At 39.3% G+C, this 13,745-nt stretch overlaps 1 protein-coding gene across 3 annotated transcripts in view; it reads right to left on the bottom strand.

Annotated features, from left to right (window-relative positions):
* Positions 1 to 761: 761 nt before the first annotated feature.
* LIMD2 (LIM domain containing 2) overlaps positions 762 to 13,745 on the bottom strand; it is a 474,609-nt gene continuing 461,625 nt past the window's right edge. For all 3 annotated transcript variants that reach the window (XM_044055198.1, XM_044055197.1, XM_044055200.1), the window contains exon 5: positions 762 to 1,280. In XM_044055198.1, the coding sequence (XP_043911133.1) occupies positions 1,121 to 1,280 (160 nt within the window). In that variant the 3' untranslated portion in view covers positions 762 to 1,120. The remainder of the gene's footprint in view (positions 1,281 to 13,745) is intronic.

Raw genomic sequence — 13,745 nt, forward strand, 5'->3', positions numbered from 1 at the left:
TGAGTTTGACTTTATACCCAAGCAGGTACAGAATACTTTCTAACAGAAGAAAGTGCAAAAGTGTCATAAAAAAGTTATGTGCAAAGGCTGAGGTGGCTGTGCAACAGAGAGCTCATCATTTGTGGCAGCATAAATTAGATTTCTGTTGACTGCAAAACATTTATTATTGCTATTACTAATAAGCCAGAAGATTATGATCAGGCTGTCATGACAAGTTTGGTTTGAGAAATGGATTCTAAGAAATTTAACTCGAGAGGGAATTTCAAGAAGTGAATTGTTGGAATTAATTTGCAAGAATACTTAACCCGGAGGCTATACCCCAAGAGTGACTGTAATTCTTTTTAATAAATGGAGAGCTTTAAACACTTGGATTTATCACTAGTTAAAAAAATGTATGATTTTGTATGCTTTAAAAGCTGCCACACCAACTATTTAGGCAACAGATTTAAAAGCTGTTTGACAGTCTGCCACATTTCTATCTGTGGCACAGCAATGTTGATAAAATGTAAAATTCAGTTATGTGGTGGCTACCATCTGTGAGGCAGCTTGAGGCTTGCTAATAACAGGTTGGTGTGTAAGAAACTCACTATAACAAGGTTATTTTTTCTTAGTTTTAGAAATCAATCAGAAGGCCAGCAGATCTTTGTCCAGTGACATAACCAGAAACTGGGGCACTGTTCACTGAAGGTATGAACTGTCAGTGACTATGACAACCAAAACTGCTGGAAACACTTGTATAAAAAAAAAAAAAAAAACAGAAATCACTGAAACGAACTAATAGTTTGTTTTATTTCTTACACTCAACCTCACTTAGCTAAAAATCTTTCCTCTTAAAGTATATACTTAAAGAATTTTGGGATTACCCCATTTGTACAAGAAAGCTGAACAGTCTGATCCACTGAGTATATAATTCGTACAGATCCTTGGTTCCTGGTTTAGATGGCATGTTTCTCAAAGGAACACTTTGCAGAAGTATTCTTTGTGGGTCCTGTTTTTTGCATGTGTTCTGCAGCCTTTTTTGCATCATCGTAAGCAGCTTGTTTTTTTTTTTTTTATTTTATCTTTTTCACATTTTGTGATTGAATATCTCTTGCTTTTCAGTATGGTGGCACAAGAAACATCAATCCATTTTGCCTCCATTTTCCCCTTCCTTCTGCATCCAGAGTTCCTTGTGCTGCTTACGCCCAAATCCTTCATCATAGTTCCCTTTGGTCTTGAACAACTGTTGAAAATGAGGCTTGCAGTAAAACTCTCCGTGCAGGGCAGCATAGCTTCCAAGGCTAAGAGAGAAGAGATGGTAACATTTACATATCATATTAAAATAGTTTCTCTACATATTAAGGAAACATCAAAATACAAGAGCAAAGTATAGTAACTTATTACTCATTTTGTAGTCCTTCACACATGCACACACCTCAGATCTAGACAGTTTGCATCCTGGCACCTACGGTAATAAAGTGTAACTGCAAATAGAGCTTTATTGGTGCTTCCTGGTACCTCAGCAAATACCAGGAAGCACCAGTAAAGCTCTATTTGCAGTTACACTGCCTTGACTCTAAGTTTTTTGATGTTTTTATTTCATAGTTGGTGTTCTGTTCCACCCTTGGCAATACCCCAAATGGTGCTCCCCAGACTGCCACTCAACTAGAGGTGTGGAACAGAAAAAAAGTCCTTCACAACTGAAAAAAAAAGTCTCTCACTATGTTTCTACATAACTCCTCTTTGCAGTAACTGAAACAATAACTGAACCAAAGACATATACTAGCTCCTTGCTATAACTCCAAATATTCATACACACACACAGCAATCAAATCATTTAAATAGCTGCATTTTCAACTGGCTCTGCTTAACTATCTGCTGTTAGTGACTATAGTTGCAAGGATTTAGTAGTGATCCTCTTAAGCATATTTTGTTTTTAGGAAACTTACTGTTTCATATATTTCATATTCATTCAATATTCATATTATCTTGATATGTACTTTTAAATTTTATGTGCTGGTTAATTAAATTTGTTTTTTTTTTTAATTTGGGAGTTGTGTCTTGTGACAAGATTTGAACTTGGTATTTATGTGAATGTTTGATTTAAATGTATTGTAACACTGATGAAGGGAATTATCCCAAAAGCTTTGTACTAATATTACATTTTTGTTGTCATTGCTGAGTCCGGTGTTTCTTTTGGATTTTGGCTACATTTGCCATTGACTCGGTTTACCATTTTTCCTTGATCTGTTCGTCTGCTGTTGCAAGGATGGAACAGCACTTATGCCCAGTGATCATACCAGTGACTGGTACCTTTTCTGCAGTGCTGATTGTGTCTCTAGCAGTCTGTCCCAGGAGCAGCTGCCCCAGCATGTATGAGTGCAAGTTATGGGTGACTTGTATCATAGAGCATATTTTAATTTAGTTATGGATCACCGACCACAGACCAGCAAAATCCAATTTGCCCATCTTGTACAGCAATGGAAGCTAGACTTGCCATCCCTGCAGAAATCATGTGAAAGCCCCTTCCCAAGGTTTGATGAGTTGACTTTTGCTAGGTTTTAACTGATGGTATGTGACGCAATCAAAATCCACTCAATGAATAATAAACTCAATGAATAATATTATATTACAGTATGCCAAGAGTATTTTGGAGGTGAAAACAGTGTTGGACAGAGTGATGTTTATGAAGCCGGAAACTGAATGTGTGATGATGAATGTTGTTAGTGTATATACTCCGCAAGTTGGGTGTGTGATGGATGAGAAAGAAAAATTTTGGAGTGAGTTGGATGAAGTGGTAGTGAGTGTACCAAAGGGTGAGAGAGTGGTGATTGGAGCGGATTTCAGTGGGCATGTTGGTGAAGGGAACAGAGGGATGAAGAAGTGATGGGTAAGTATGGTGTTAAGGAGTGGAATGCAGAAGGTCAGATGGCAGTGGATTTTGTGAAAAGGATGGACATGGCTGTGGTGAATATGTATTTTAAGAAGAGGGAGGAGCACATGGTGAAGTACAAGAGTGGAAGAAGATACACACAGGTGGATTATATCCTATACAGGAGGGTTAGTCTGAAGGAGATTGGAGACTGTAAAGTGGTGACGGGGAAAGCATAGTTAGACAGCATAGGATGGTGGTCTGTAGGATGACATTGGTGATCAAGAAGAGGACGAGAAGAGTGAGGGCAGTGCCAAGGATCAAATGGTGGAAGTTGAAAAAGGATGATTGTGAGGTGGAGTTCAGGGAAGAGTTAAGACAGGCACTGGGTGGCAGTGAAGAGTTACCAAATAGCTGGGTAACTACAGCAGAGGTGGTAAGTGAGACAGCTAAAAAGATGCTTGATGTGACATCTGGACAGAGGAAAGAGGACAAGGAGACCTGGTGGTGGAATGAGGAAGTACAGGAGAGTATACAGAGGAAGAGGTTGGTGAAGAAGTGGGATTGTCAGAGAGATGACAACAGACAAGATTACAAGGAGATGATGCGTATGGTGAAGAGAGAGGTGGCAAAGGCTAAGGATAAGGGATATGAAGAGTTGTATGAAAGGTTGGACACTATGAAGGGAGAAAAGGACCTGTACCAGTTGTCTAGACAGAGGGACAGAGCTGGGAAAGATGTGCAACAGGCAAGAGTGATAAACAATAATGATGGAAATGTACTCGAGAGTGGAGAGTGTGTTGAGCAGATGGAAAGAGTACTTTGAGGAGCTGTTGAATAAAGAGAATGAGAGGGAGAGAAGGTTGGATGATGTGGGGATAGTGAATCAGGAAGTGCAATGGATTAGCAAGGAGAAAGTAAGAACAGCTATGAAGAGGTTGAAGAATGGAAAGGCTGCTGGTCCAGATGACATACTCGTGGAAGCATGGAGATGTTTAGGAGAGATGGCAGTGGAGTTTCTAACTAGATTGTTTAATGAAATCTTGGAAAATGAGAGGATGCCTTACGAGTGGAGAAGAAGTGTTTTGGTACCATTTTTTTTTTTTTTTTTTTTTTTTTTTTTTAAGAATAAGGGTGATGTGCAGAGCTGTAGTAACTACAGAGAGATAAAACTGATCAGTCACAGCATGAAGTTATGGGAAAGAGTAGTGGAAGCTAGGTTAAAAAGGGAGCTGATGATTATTTATTTTATTTTATTTTTATTTAACATTTGTTAACTGGGAATGTCTGACTTGGAACAAAGCCAATTTTCAGCGGAGGCCCAGGGAGAAACACTCCAGATGCATGTCTTTGTACGTGGGAGGAAACCGGAGCACCCGGAGGAAACCCACATGCAGACTCCACACAGATGGCACCCCAGCCAAGAATCGAACCAGAGAACCTCTTGCTGTGAGGCGACAATGCTACCACTGCAATACTGTGCCAATTAGTGAGCAGCAGTATGGTTTCCTGCCGGGAAAGAGCACTACAGATGCAATGTTTGCTCTGAGGGCATTGATGGAGAAGTATATAGAAGGTCAGAAGGAGTTGCATTGTGTTTTTGTAGACTTAGAGAAAGCATATGATAGTGTGCCTAGAGCAGAAATGTGGTATTGTATGAGGAAGTCAGGAGTGGCAGAGAAGTATGTAAGAGTAGTACAGGATATGTACAAGGGTAGTGTGACAGTGGTGAGGTCTGCAGTAGGGGTGATGGATGTGTTCAATGTGGAGGTAGGATTATATCAAGGATCAGCTCTGAGCCCTTTCTTATTTGCAATGGTGATGGACAGGTTGACAGATGAGATCAAACAGGAGTGTATGTGGACTATGATGTTTGCAGATGACATTGTGATATGTAGTGATAATAAGGAACAGGTTAAGGAGACCCTGGAGAGAGAGATATGCTCAAGAAAGGAGAGGAATAAAGTTCAGCAGGACTAAGACAGAATATATGTGTGTGAATGAGAGGGAGGATAGAGGAATGGTGAGGATGCAGGGAGTAGAGTTGGCGAAGGTGGATGTGTTTAAATACTTGGGATCAACAGTTCAGAGTAATGGTGAGTGTGAAAGAGAGGTCTAGAAGAGAGTACAGGCAGGGTGGAGTGAGTAGAGAAGAGTGTCAGGAGTGATTTGTGACAGATGGGTACCATTAATAGTGAAAAGGAAGATCTGCAAGAGGGTAGTGGGACCAGCTATGTTATATGGGATGGAGATGGTGGCATTGACAGAAAGGCAGGAGTCAGAGCTGGAGATGTTAAGATTTGGGTGTGATGAGGATAGACAGGATTAGGAATCAGTATATTAGAGGTTCAGCTCAGATTGGATGGTTTGGAGACAAAGCCAGAGAGATGAGATTGCATTGGTTTAGACATGTGCTGAGGAGGGATGCTGGGTATATTGGGAGAAGGATGCTAAGGATGGAGCTGCCAGGTAAGGTTCATGGATGTGGTGAGAGAGGACATGCAGGTGATTGGTATGACAGAACAAGATGCAGAGAACAGGAAGAAATGGAAACAGATGATTGGATCTTAACGGGAACAGCCTAAAGAAGATATGTATATACATTTATAATGACAATTTACAAATGTCTGAACAGTGTTCAGCCTCGCAGAGTGTTGTTTAAAGAATTTTTTTTTTATTAACATTGGCTGCTAATTCTATCCATCCACAATCCCTTTTTCCCATTTTTGCACATGGGGTTGGGGTGTCACTTCAACTGTGACAATCTAGAGCCAAAGGTTTCAGCGCTGTGTGGCTACCCTGCCACAGCAGTTTATTTGCATCACACACTTGCATGCACACTCATACCTATGGTCAATTTAGAGTGTCCAATCCAGTTAATACATGTCTTTGGACTGTGGGAGGAAACCGGAGCACCCAGAGGAAATCCACGTGAACACAGGAAAGACATCCAGACTCCACACAGAAGGCACCCCAGTTGAGAATCAAAGTGGGAACCTCTTGCTGTGAGGAGACGATGCTTCTGCTGTGCCACTGTGCCACCCCAAACTCAAATGAGTGTCATTATTTAGTGACTTCACTCCTCTGTGATTTGTCAGAAAAACCACACATTTTATGAGGAGCATACCAAAAATATGAGGTAAAAATCTATACAGTTGAGCGGCATGACTGCAATGGAAAAGAGACCCTGTGAAAAATTAAACCTTTGATTTTGGAGAAGCAAAATAGAGACTGTCCTGACTGTGAAGCAGTGGATAAATAGACCCTGCACAAATATAGGAAGGTAGTTCGCCAACCTTATCTAAGTGGATTTTACAAACCGAAATATATGATTGAGAACTATGGAATGGAATATCCTGTGGAAGATGCTACAACAGTAAGGGGTTCTGGGGCTGCTGTTGCATCCCATTTTGGTCCTTGTATTTGTAGAGCAAGAGTTGTGTTTGCTTTCTTGGTGTTAAGTATTATACATCCAAGATGGGCAAAGGGCTCCACCAAAGCTGTGTCTTGTCTCGCTTTCTATTCATCATCTTCATGGACTTGCCAAAGCACAGCTGTGATTTGGAGAGTATCTGATTTAGGGCTGCAAGGGCTGCATCATTGTTATCTGAAGATTATCTTGCCCTCTTGTTATCAGTGGAATCCAGTGGAAGAGTTCTATGCTGAATGCGAAGTAACTGGGATGAGAGTTAGCACTTTTAAACCACAGGCTATTGTTAAAACCTGGAAAAGCATGGACTTCTCTTTCTGCGGATAAGGGTACAGCAGTTACTTACATTTTTCTAAGAGGGACTTTGGTATGGCACATGCATGGTTCATTATGCTAAGGAAAATTATATCTCTAGGAATGTACTCCAAGTAAGGTAACAGCTTTAGCTAGATCACTGAGTGTTAAGAAAGACACTGAGGCAGGAATTAAACTTAAGTAGAATGAACTCTAAAAATCTGCATGCCATTAACTGGATACTTGTAGAGCTGAGTACTCATTTATGGATAAAATATCATTACTGATAATTATACTAAAATATTTTGCGTGAGTATGGCCCTGACCATAACAAATTGTTTTTTTTTTTTAAGTTTTATAGAAGGGGCCAAGTTTACTCACTGTGGCCATTTAAATCAAACTGTTTAAACTGTGGTATTTTTCCTTAGGGCATATTCTTGCCTCACTGTCTTAGCTTGGTGCCTCAGATAGAGGATTCAGTTTATTTTATGCTGCCCTAAACTGTATAGCTGTTTGTTTCCTGTCAAATGACTTTTTAAACAGTATAAAGAAAATCTTTAAAACAAAGGTAAGCATCTCTCCCTTATTGGGTCTGTTGGTGATTTATGTTGTAAATTGTTCATTTCAGTTAGGAGTGGGATATAAAATACATAAGATAATAGGTGTGTGTGTGTGTGTTCAGGAGGTGTTTCTGTTGCACTTTGTATACCTTCCTCCAAGCTGACTGAACGTATTGTGTCATTTCTGAACAGTAAAGTTTAGTTTGATAGTAGACAATTATCCCAAAGATGGGAAATCTCTAGGAGGATCTGCTACAGCCTTGTGGTCAGCACCACTATCTTTTAACTTTCAGATGATCAAAGTGTTGCTAGCGGCCTGAGTAAAATGTCTTCTTTATAACTTAAAACAGTAGGAAGCATCAGGAAAGAGATGCAACAGACACAATGAAGGGAAGAAATGCAAATGAAAACTTAAACTGGAAATCTGTTATTTACAGTAGAATATCTCTTATCCAGTCTTGCTGGGACCGGACCTTAGACTGGATAAACGAATGGCTGGTTAATCAGAAGATCCATACAAAACAGCATTTATAGGTTAGAAATCAGCTAGAATAACAGGATTTGTGTTAGTATGCATTTTTCTAATGAATATGAAGTCTAAAACTCAAATGAATGTCTATTTAGCATAGAGGAGGCGGAAGTGTTCTCTGTTGTCTTTTGAAAGGGCTTTGACAGAAATTTGATGGTCGGTTAAAGAGGAGGTTGGTTAAAGAGAGCCTGGATAAGAGGGAGTCTACTGTATTTTGAGTCTATGATAAATGTATATCGTTTTCATCAAAATAGTCCAAGTAATTGTATAGATATTAGTAATATAAGTGTATAAAAAGTCATTCGTTGTCCTTTGTGATATATGGTTACTTAATGCTCTGTATACATTTTAGACTTGCAAAACATGCATATGTCAGAATAGGACCACTTTTTATATTGCTGCAATGTTTTCTGTACAGATATGTTTCAGTTTACTGTAAAGAGGGAATTCTAAGACCTTTGTATATCAGGTGGAACCATACCCCTTAAACTTGTAGCATAAGATATCTGGACAAAGGCAAAAAATAATGCAGGACAAAGGCTGAAAAATAGGACAAATTATAATTATTGCTCTTATAAACTTAAAATAATTGCTAGAACACCAGGTTTTGCTTTAGTGTGCATTTTCCGAATTATACAAAGACTGAAACCCAAATGTCTGTCGTGATTTTTAGTTACTTCAGTTCTCAATGATTTGCCAGAAAACCACAAATTTTATGAGGAGAAAAGCAAAAATATGAGGCAAAAAAATCTGACATTCTGCAAAAATCTGGAGAGTTGAGAGGTATGAGAGGGACTGTAATATTAGAGTTTGTTTTGCTGAAGTTTTTTTTTTTCAGTTTTCGTCAGTTATCAGCAAAATTCATCTAATAAAAAAATGTAATTACCTATATTATAATTGTATGTTAATTCTTGATGCATTATGACCTTTTTCGTGATTAAAAATTGTCCATGAGCCAACTCATTCTCCTGGTTAATGAATGTAAAAATAAATACATTTGTCTCATGCTGCTTGTTGTAATAAGAGAAAAGGACAGTTCTTACCCAGTCTGCCTTCATGTTTTGATTCGTAAGAGAATGACATTGAACAGGGAGGTATATTTGAGGGGCAGAATGAAGAGAAAGATTCTACTCCCTCTGAAGATTATAATTTTAATAAAATTCTGAATTTAATCAAATATTTTGAATGGAGCACTGTTCATAAGTTTGGAAAGAAATGGTTTAATCATATTAATTCAATATGTTCTTTTTCTTTTCCCCAGTTTTACATAAAACATTTGGGGCACTAGGGAAAGCAGTTGTATTTGATGTCATTATGCATCAAGATTTATATTTAAGGAAAAACAGGTACTAGTTCTTCACCTGTTAAAGCTCTAAAAGCTTTGAAAGTGCTGCTGTTTGTGGTCAGAATGACCATTCACAAACCTCATTCTATGCTTGATATTTCATCCTTGGAGACTGATGATAAAAGACACATTATAATGCTACTTACAGCCTCTAAAATACATCTTCATGTCTATGAATGTGCTTATGATGCAGCCATTTCTTGTTTAAACACAATTACTGTTGCCATGGTTAGAAAACAAGTTTGGTTGAAGGGCTGGTTTTATCCTAACAATGACTGAACTATGATTTAAACTTCCCTCCTTCTGCAGAAGTTCTTTTTACTCTTGATATTTTTTCTCAGGATTTGGAGAATAAGAGTAAATACAGTTATATGAAAGTACTTATCATGGCCTCAATTGTGCAGTCATTTAATATAATGCCCCCTTTGGCATGTGTCTGTCCAGACACATGCAACAACTGGAATATCCACAGAGACACCTTACTAGAAGTATATAAGGCCTAAACAACATGTCTTACATGGACCAACTCAAAGCCCTGTCACTATACTCAGTATCTTACAGACTGCTAATATGTGACCTGTGTCTGGCATACAAGACATCCCCAGACCCAATACTAATGGATTTACTGCACATCAGCAAGTCAAATGTCATCAGAAATACTCAGTCTAGGGATATAAACCTTATCTGCAATATCAACTCAATAGTTTGGAGGGACAGGTGTAATCTTGCAGAGGATAGTACTACTGCTGAGGAGCAGACTGCCCATCCTCATAACACAAAGTTGATCCCCTGTCCATATTCAAGCACAGCTTGGATCTATGGATGGGAACAGAAACTTTATCTCAGGACTGCCCCCTGTACTACTAATGGACAGAGGCAGCTCCCCGCATGCTTTGTCCCATATATGAGTCCCCTCAAATTATCTATGGTATGATCCCGGTTACTCTCATTGGAAGTAATATATAATTACTGACCATGCAGTGAGTAAGGCCAATCTCTAACCAAATGGAATAGGTTAATTCAAGCACAGAAAGGGAAATGGCTAGACTTAAAATGGCCCTCAAGGGCAGCTAGCATAGTACTTACCTATGAACCTATTATTATAGATGTTTGAATATCAGATCATTGAATCAGTACGTTCAGGAGAATGATAATTTAGCCTCAAGCAAAGGTTTGCCTTAACTCCAACTTTTAAGAAGAATACAAACATCTGTTTTATATGACAAAGCTAAAGACATCAGCTGGAAGCTCCTCTGAAAAGAGAGCAGTAACCTACATTATCTTTTGTTCTTTTTAAGATGCATATTCAACAATAAATGTTTCTGAATCTGTCTGTTGAGTCTGAAGGTAAAAAAACCTGGCCTTGTCAACCATAACCCAAGGGACCTGCAGGATACCATCTGTAATATGATATACACAGTGTCTGAAGCAGAAAATCAGCATTACATGCGCCTACGTCCAAACTGTTAGACTTTTGGGAAAGACCATACAGGCTACTCAAACAAGGAGTAAAAAAAATGGAGCGCTGTAAGGTTGTCTATGCTGATTTCCAATTAGAAAACCTTGTTTTCAGACAGAATTTAAAACAAGCAAGGTTGGCATCCAGAAAGTAGAGACAGCTATACATCCCCCAAAGTAATGGGTATAGAAAGAGGGGAAAAAGAGATAAAGGTTGAGGTGATAGCTCTTACTGCAGCAGTGCTCCAATAGTTTGAACATCTACAGTCACAGTGAATGCTCTCATAAAACTGAACTGCGTTCATAATAGGAATGGCAGAATGCAAACCAATATGGAGGGGAGCCCTGTCCTTGGCCCTGATGTGTAGGCCTTAGCTTTCCTTTCAGAACTGCTATTGTAAAACTTGTCTTGCTTCTTGCCTGAAGTTACAGCTTGCAGTGCTTAGAAAAGCCGTAGATCAAGGTCCAGGTGGAAGCCTCACAGATATCGCGAGCAGAAGCATTCTTTATGAAAGCCCTAGTAGTGGCTGCTGAGCTGGTAGCTCTAACCTGATGTGCTAATCGCTGTGTTCATGGTGGTTGGAATGAAAAGTAATGCAGCTATTTTGTGAGAGTCAGTTTTGATACTGGTTTTCCCTTGTTTACCTAATAAGAAAGAGATAAAAAAGCTGAACTGAAAGTCTAGTGTACTTGGATTTGTTTGTTAATATCTCAGTTGTCTGCAGGCAGGTATGGGATATAGAATCCTCTTCCTTTTACCCTTGTTCTGAGGGTGAGGGTAAAACACAGGAAGTTGGATGGACTGGTAAATTGTTCATTTTTAGACCTCCTTAGATGAGGATGAAAGATAGGTCCTTAACTGTATCCTGTTCTTGCTGCTGTAAACATCTTGTTGAGATGATGCTACCAAAAAGAGTGTCTTCCATTACAGATACTTGAGGGTGGCTGAGCCAGCCAGCTTGAAAGGAGGTCTTCTCAATTACAGTATTCAAATCACACAGGAAAGGGAATGGGTCTCTTAGGTGGTTTCAGATGCAAGGTGCTCTTGACAAACAGTTTCACTGCAGAATTCATCCAACATGCAGCTCTCTAAAGGCATGCATACAGTGAAAACAGATGAGCTATACCACAGGAGAAGTCCATAAACAGATTCATAGGTACATACTATGCTGTTAAACTGTGAGCACCATAAGAAGTGTAAACTTACATTCCCATGGTAGGTTTTGTCCTTTTATTTTGCATACCAATAACCCAAAGGTAGGCAGAATAAGGATATGTTGGAACATTTAGTTGCTGGTGCTATCCATGAGGGGCATGGGGTACTGAACAGGGGGTGAATATGGAGATTCCAAACCATTTATCCAAATTACTTTTGAGAGGTACTAAAGAATTTGAGGAATGCTAGTAGCATCAGGGTCTGAAGTTTGTTTACTATACAAAAAAGAGAATATTTTACCTTCCCTAAGTATGACATTCTAGTGTTGGATATTATTGCCTCTCGCAGGATAAATACCACTTGAGTAGAGACAAATGTCAGTAAGGATCTAACTTGAAATTTCAAGGCTTTGAACCCAAGGGATTTGAGACTGATGTGTCCTCTCTTGCTGAACCAGGAGGTTGCAAGGAACTGAAAGGTCCCAAAAGCTCCTACTGGGCCATATGCGTCACCTGTGAGAACTATATATGCCTTGGTTAATGCTTTTCTCTTCTTCCTTTAACCAGATCCCTTGGAATGAATGGAATGTGAAGAGGATAGAAACTCCTGATTACACTAGATGTAGACTCTATTGGTTGCCCAGGCCTGTGTACAGGGATAAAAATTGCTGAAGCTTGACAGCTGGTGACTATCCGGTGAGGAAAATAGGTCTGTACTTGGGGTATGCTACTTCTCTGTGATCCTTGAGAAGATTTCTCTTTCTAGCTTTTATTCATGCTGAGTGGCTCTGTTCCTTCTAAAATGGTATGCCAACATATTGTATACATTGGGGACATTGACCATGTAAGATGACTGTTTAGACAGATAGGCCAGCCTCACACCTTCGTGTTAAGCCCCCAGAAGAGGTAACAGCAAATGTCTTGGTTGATATACCGTAGCAATCAGATGTGGTCCGTTATATTCTGAGTATTCCAGGTCCTAGGACTCAATGGAAAGCATGCAGAGCATTTAGCACTGCCTTCCACTTTTAATTTATATGCCTTTTCTTGAGACTCCTTGTCCATATGCACTATATGCTGAGATGGCCATGTGTGCCCTCCAAATTAGGTCCTGTGTCTAATCCATTACAGAGTTAGGTTTGGTAGTGTGAAAGGCAGCCCAAGGTTGCTGACAATATGTGCTGCACTTCAGAGAAGTTTTTTTTTTTGATAGGAAAGATAGCAGGAATCCCCTGCTTTAAAGATTACCAGTGATGGACCAAAAGCCTCATGAGATACCTCTGTATCTTTTCCATGTGTGGTTTTGTATGTGGAACCATCAGAATAGATGCTGACATGTTGCAGAGGCTTAAGAAAACTTATGTCTGTTAGGTCTGGTTTCTGAGAGATGTGTAAAAAGAACTGACTTATAAGACACAAGTATCATGAGGGAGGAACGCTTTGCAGGTTGATGGAACCAAGATCGCACCAAAAGGTGGTGTGAACGGGACAGAAATTTGAATTTTGTGGATTTAGGGAGATACCTAGGTTCTGCAGGTAGGTAGCTGAGAACCTGTTACAGTGTCTTCATGGATTTCTTTGGATTAGGCAGTTGTAAAAATATGAGCAATTGCAAATGTCCTTAAGTCTCAGGTGAGAAAATACTAGTGCTAAGCACTTGGTGAAGACTATGGTAGCAGTAGCAATGCCAAAGGGCAAACAAATTAGCTGAAAATAGGTGACATTTATTGAAAACTTGAGAAAGTGTCCGTGTGCCCTATAAGTAGGTATATGTAGAAAGACATTTCTCAGATCCCATGTGACTAACAGTGCGTCCTTCATGGTGAGAGATTGCAGGGAAAGTATCCTGACCTTTTTTACCACAAAATTTGGCAGAGTTAGTATATTCTCTTTCTTGGTCACTCAGAAGACGTTGCAATAATGCCAATTCACCTTTTTTGACTACTTTTTCTATGCCTCTGCATTCTATAATTTGGCACAAAATAGCCTTGTCTCATATTATATAATTTTTGTGCATAGGCAAATGTTTATGAAAGGAAGAAACTACCAGATTTCTGTTCCGTAGCATGTGCTAATGATATTTAAGAGTCTGTGGCCTTGGGTAATTTCTCCTGACAATAGGA

Source organism: Protopterus annectens, chromosome 13.part0 (assembly GCF_019279795.1).
Source record: "Protopterus annectens isolate FY-2018-M chromosome 13.part0, PAN1.0, whole genome shotgun sequence".
Lineage (NCBI taxonomy): Eukaryota > Metazoa > Chordata > Ceratodontiformes > Protopteridae > Protopterus > Protopterus annectens.